The sequence below is a fragment of the Trichechus manatus genome, unplaced genomic scaffold (assembly GCF_000243295.1).
Source record: "Trichechus manatus latirostris isolate Lorelei unplaced genomic scaffold, TriManLat1.0 scaffold00131, whole genome shotgun sequence".
Lineage (NCBI taxonomy): Eukaryota > Metazoa > Chordata > Mammalia > Sirenia > Trichechidae > Trichechus > Trichechus manatus.
Genome location: NW_004444067.1, coordinates 701,481 through 708,034, shown reverse-complemented (window position 1 = coordinate 708,034; position 6,554 = coordinate 701,481). Strand labels below are relative to the sequence as shown.

Below are 6,554 nucleotides of genomic sequence, written 5' to 3'. Positions count from 1 at the left end.
TATTCTCTTTCTTGGAGCCCTGGTGGTGCAGTGGTTAAGAGCTCAGCTGCTAACCAAAAGGTCAGCAGTTCAAATCCACCAGCCACTCCTTGGAAACCCTACGGGGCAGTTCTACTCTGTCCTATAGGGTCGCTATGAGTCAGAATCGACTCAACAGCAACGGATTTTTATTCTCTTGCTCAAAAATAACTTATCAAAAATTATCCGAGTGTATCAAATGTGCTTATACAGGCATAGCAAATGGATCCCAAATCTCTAGGCCCCAAAAGAAACGGCAAAAAGGAGACTGAATATCCGGCACTTCATTAGGCCAGGTTTTCTATTCCCACTAAAGAAATTCTCTGCTCCAAGTACTGAAAGGAATATTTAGCTGCCTCACTCAAAGCAAGATAATAAAAGAATGTGCATGACTCATGTGGATATAGTGACTTTACTTAGTTATTGCTAACTTCCCCTTTTCACCCCCACACATAATGGACGTGTCATTTGTTCATTTCCTCATGGAACATTCAATGAAAGAATTTTAAAATTCATGGACTTCATAAATACTTAACAATCTACTATATGCCAGGCACTGTTTTAGGGTCTGGGGATAAAATGATGAATGGAGTAGAGGTCTCCTTGCTTGGAGTTCGTATTCTAGTGAGACGGTCAACACACAAGCCAACAAAGGTAGCTTTGGGTAGTAGCATGAAGGAAGTGAAACACGGAAATTCGATAAAGTGATGGGGTTGGAAAATGGGGAGACTTTAGTTGGTGTGGTCAGGGAAGGCCTGAGAGAAGGTAAGGCCAGAGAGAGGTGGAGAGTGGCTGGCTTTCAGGCTTGAAAGGTAGGCAGCGGCTAGATCTTGCAGGGCCTTATAAGCCACAGTGTGGGTGGGCAGATCCCACTGAGTTGTAACTGCAAGCCTGCTGTAATCTCACTGCTTTTGAAGAAGTTAATCCTTTTTGTGCTAGATCTACTGAGAAGGGAGCCTTTTCATAATTTGTCTTCCTGGAGGGGACTCCTGTTCCTAATTTGAGGAAGGATGCCAGTGCGCCTCCGATGAAAACTTGGGTTTCATTGTTAAGTGAAACGGGGAGCCAATGAAAAGTCTGAAGCAGAAGAATGACAAAATCTGGCTTGTGTTTTAAAAATATACTTAGGCAACATTACGGAGAGTGGTTGTATAATGACAAGAAAAACAAAAAAAACCAAACCCATTGCCTTCGAGTCGATTCTCATAGCGACCCTATAGGACAGATTAGAACTGCCCCATAGGGTTTCCAAGGAGCGCCTGGTGGATTTGAACTGCTGACCTTTTTCGTTAGCAGCTGAACTCTTAATTAACCACTATACCACCAGGGTTTCCATATAATGACAAGAGTGGAATAATGATCAAAATAACAATCATAGCTAATAAAAATGTAGTAAAATACAACAAGAGGGATCCTGGCTAGTTGTATATTTGAACTTAAAATAAGTTCAAATACATTTATATTCCCCAAAGGCAATTCTCTGGCACACTGAAAGCTAACCCATTACTTTACTGTGAACAGTGAAACCAGTGTTAAGCCTGGGAAATAACTCCTTTATACCTTAGCTCCAGAGTCAGCTAAGCAGGGAGGTTCATTTCCATTTGTAAAGTTCTAGTGCCACCACTTGACCTTATCCATTCCTTGCACATTTATACCCAAGAACACAATTACAGTATCTACTTGAGATTTCTGTCTTAGAATTGGTCTTCTTCAGGTTCAATCACTCAAATATCAAAGAAATATAAACATGAATAGTGAGGTACCATTTTCAGCTATCAAATTAGCAAAAGCTTTTTAAAAAATGAGATTGCTGGATTGGGGAGGCTACAGTAGACACTCAAAATGTTGCTGGCGGGAATGGACAATATGTTGTATGAGTTAGTTTCCTTGGACTCCTGGTGACCTTATCTATATATACCAGAAGGACACATTGCCTGGTCCTGTGCCGTCTTCATGATCACTGGTATTTTTGAGTCCACTGTTGCGGCTGTTGTGTCAGGCCATCTCCTTGAAGGCTTCCCTCATTTTCACTGACCTTCTGCTTTACCAGACATGATGTCCTTTTCTAGTGATTGGTCTCTCCTGATAGGGTGTCCAAAGTAAGTGGGCCAAAGTCTCATCATCCTGGTTTCTTACTGTATTTCATTGATCTGTCGTTAATTTGCTGGTACCAAAATGATTTAATTATTGAGAGTTTAAACAAGGTTTTAACATTTGGCTAGGCTAATTCTCCCTCATTACTCCTGTTCTCCTGACTTATTCTGGCTATTCTTATTTATTTTTCTATATGAACTTTACAAGAAGTTTGTCTAAGGCCTAAGGAAATAAATAATTACTGGGACTATGCTGTAAATATAGGCCAAATCCCATTAAAAAAAATACCACTGATAAATTAAGCTATTTGCATTTAAAAAGTCATTATTATTGAGAAACATTTAGCATAATAAAAATTTGCAAAGCACAAAATAATGTTATAAAAACTTGTAGTTAGCTGTATTACCTATGCTATAACAACAGCTAGCACTTTTAGGCACTTACAACTACTTTGTTAAATGCATTTTATGAACTGTGGTTAAGGTCACTAGAAGGTAGGTCCTTGTTTTACAGATGAGGGAGTTAAGGCTTGTTGCTTTTGTCAGCTGCTGTTGAATCAGACCCGGACTCATGACAACCCCATGCACAACGGAACGAAACACTGCCCAGTCCTGTGCCATCCCTGTGATAGGTTATGGATTGGGCCGTGTCATCCATAGGGTTTTCAATGGCTGATTTTCAGAAGTAGATTGCCAGGCCTTTCTTCCTAGTCCATTTTAGTATGGAAGCTCCACTGAAAGTTCAGCATCGGGGCAGCACACAAGCCCAGACAGGCTGAATGACTTGTACAGGATCACACAGCTAGTGAGACAGCCAGAATTCAAATCCAGACTTGTTTTACTGTAACACCCAGGTTTTTAATCACTATGCTGCACTGAGGAAACCCTGGTGGCATAGTGGTTAAGAGCTAATGCTGCTAACCTAACGGTCGGAAGTTCTAATGCACCAGGTGGCTCCTTGGAAACCCTGTGGGGCAGTTTTACTCTGTCCTGTAGTGTCACTATGAGTCAGAATCGACTCGACAGCAACGGGTTTTTGGTTTATGCTACACTGAGGCTTTTGAACAGAAATAGTATTTTTCTCAACTGGCAAAACAAAGGCAAACTAATTCCAGTAACATCAAATTCAGTTTACTTATGTTATTCACCAGTACAGCAAAAGACTAAAGAGGCAGAATAGTACACGTCATGTAAAGTCTGTGTGCTGGATCCCGGCTCCTCCCTTGTCCTTCTTGGTCATTCTCCAAACCTGGGGGGACTTAAGCCTGCAGTCAACACTCACCAGCCTCCCAGATGGCTTCCTGTCTGGTTCTGCCGTGTCTGGGCAATGGCACAAGAATTAGAGGGCTGGACAAAGTGAAGAGCTAATTTTCTCTTTTGGTGGTGGCTGGGCAGTGGCAGCAGTAGCTGAGGATGACGGAGGGTCCTTTGGGCCACACGGGTGCAAGTGTTCAGCAGCATCAGTGGGAGCAGACGCCCAGGCTTCCATGGAGCAGCAGTGCACCCAACAGCATCTCCAATAGCAGAGCAGCAGATGTGGGCTTGTGGCTCTGACCCAGGGGCAGCAGCAGCTTCCTGATCTTTGGCTAAAAGCCCCTCTCCCTTTAGCTTCTCTAGCATCTCTCTCTTTTGCTCCTTCAGTCCTCTTAACACCTTTATAACCAATTTCTAGCATTAAATCCTTCTTTGGTTGAAATATCTAGAGTAGTTGCTATTTTCCTGACTGGACACTGAGTGATATGATTTAGGGTAACATTAAAAAGAGTGTTATTTTTATATATGAAAGAAATACGATATAAGAAGTTGGTTTTCTTGGGTGGGGAGCAAAATATTTTGCATTTTCTTTCCTTCGTATTTGTGCAAACAAATGACAGTCTAAATAAATTATACAAGTCGCTGTGGCAAAAAAAAAATCTGATTTATTAATTCAGGACATGAGTTCCATATGGGGCAAAATTACGCTACTATTAAGCATCTTAGTTATTACTGTGGGATAACATTTAACAAACACCTGTATAACACAGAGCACAAAACAATTTTAAAGCCATAATAAATATGTCAGTTAGCAGCAGACTCCAAACTTCCTCTTGACCTTGAAAAAGGTTTGATGATTTACTATAATCCACTAAGAAACATCTAAATGGGAAGAAACACAGAGGTTTCCATAAGTGTCACTTAGTTTCCTTAGAAAAAGAAAATGAGCAGCTTAAACTACAGAACTTAAGATTTAACTGTATTGATAAAAATCTACATATAAAATTACGTGGCACTTTTGACAGTTATGACTAGAGGGAAAACTACATTTTCAGGGCCACAAAGTTTCTCCTAAACCAATATTATCCCTTATTGAAAAGGTAATTAATCACATACCACTGAGTACAACAGATTGAGGTTAATGTTGGAAGTTATTAATAGAAGTTAGCAGAAGGTAGGCTTATTTTGGTCAGTCACAAAAGGACCAATATTGTATGATTCCACTTATATGAAATATCTAGACTATACAAGTTAATAGGGACCAAAGTTTACTGGTGGTTCCTAAGGGTGGACAGGAGGGAAGGGGAGGGGAACTTATTGCCTGGAAGGTACTGAGCTTCTGTTAAGGGTGAAGGAAAAATTCAGAAACAGATAGTGGTGACCATTGCACAATATGATGAATGTAATTAATGCCAATTAATTGTACATGTAAAAAGTGTTGAATTGGCAAGTGTTCTGTTACATATATATTTACCATACACACACAAAATGTAGGCTTACTTCAATACGCCTGATCTGAACCAAAGGAGGCAAAAAAACGACAATACTTAGATTTACTAAAACTACCAATACATGATCAAAGTAAAAATTTTACTTTATATTTATGTTCAAAATAGGAGTAAAAGTAATGTAAGTGTATATTCTATATATGAAAACTTTTGGAAGGATGCATATACCAAAATGTTAACAGCGATCCTATCTTGGGTAGTGAGATTTTAAGAAATTAGTTTCTTTTTTTGTTCTTTTATATTTCTCTTTTTTCTGTAATGAACATATATGTCTCAGGTCATTAGAAAGGGGAATAAATGTAATTAATACCCAAGCAAGATATTAATTAGTGCCTTTTAAAATTTAGTTTTTCACTTGCTTCAGTATTAAAAATGAGACTTTAATGAGGAATTGTAATGTGGAAAAGCATCTGAGACCATATGGTCCAGGCAGGGACAGATTATCTAATAAGCAAGGTACACACGGGCTTAATTGCGCTTACTTACTAATCTGTAGAGCACAATTTCACCTGTCTTTCATCATGTGGTGACACCCATGTGAGTTAGTAAGTAAACACAAGTAAGCCCGTGCATACTTTGCTTACTGGTTAATCCACTCCTGGGTCCAGGTATGAAAACGAAACCTAACATCAGTCATATGACCTACTTGAGGTCACATGACTTGCCCAAGGGCACACTACTGCTTAGTGGTAGAGCTGAGATTCAAACCATGGTCTCAATCTGGTCTAGGCTTCTCTTATACAATAAAGAAAAATTTTAAACATATGCACTCACACATTGAAAAATATATTCATCTCCAAAATACCAGAAAAGGCTGGGTCAATTTTAAGACCCTTGAAACGTACGTGGTGTCAGGTCATAAACCTACATAACAATCAGCCAGGTTTACCTTTAGAATGTCACAGGGAGCAGCGCCTGGGGGCACAGGTTTCCCACAGTGCTTTGAGTATTCCATTATAAAGACTGAAGCTTCATCTAAACTATGAAATCAAAGAGAAACAGAGAGGCACAAGGAAATGTTGGGGGTGGCAAAGTATGTTCACCTCCTTGACTGTGGTGATGGCTTCACAGTGTATACATACTTATCAACTTGTATACTTAAATAGTATGTGCTGCTTATTATGTACGTATCAGTTATACCTCAAAAACAATACCGGTTCATCAATGACAGTAGGCAATTATGGCTGAATCACAGATGATAACCAAGAAGAAGAAATCCATGGTGGAGAGGTCAGCACAGTCAGACCAAAGGTAGGGATGGGCCCAGAAAATCCTTCAGTCCTCACTGGGCTTCCTTCTCCTTATCATTTTCCATACCTACCCTCCTAGCCCCATTCCATGAAGCTTACTGCTTCTAAAGTGGGAGTGCTGGAAAATTAGATAACCAAGCTCAGCAAACATTGTATGTTACATGTCATGGTTTGAATTATGTCCCCCCCCAAAATGTGTGTATCAGTTTGGCTGGGCCATGATTCCCAGAATTGTGTGGTTGGCCTCCATTTTGTGATTATAATTTTATGTTAAAGAGGATTAGGGTGGGATTGTAACATCACCCTTACCCAGGTCACATCCCTGATCCAATGTAAAGGGAGTTTCCCTGGGGTGTGGCCTGCACCACCTTTTATCTCTCAAGAGATAAAAAGGAAAAGGATGCCAGCAGAGAATGGGGGACCTCACACCA

At 40.1% G+C, this 6,554-nt stretch overlaps 1 protein-coding gene across 1 annotated transcript in view; it reads right to left on the bottom strand.

Moving 5' to 3' along the window:
• Positions 1–3,845: 3,845 nt before the first annotated feature.
• KNTC1 (kinetochore associated 1) overlaps positions 3,846–6,554 on the bottom strand; it is an 80,782-nt gene continuing 78,073 nt past the window's right edge. The window contains exons 63-64 of the mRNA XM_004384971.2: positions 5,763–5,853; positions 3,846–4,247 (exon numbers count right to left, since the gene is read on the bottom strand). Of these exons, the coding sequence (XP_004385028.1) occupies positions 4,227–4,247; positions 5,763–5,853 (112 nt within the window). The 3' untranslated portion in view covers positions 3,846–4,226. The remainder of the gene's footprint in view (positions 4,248–5,762; positions 5,854–6,554) is intronic.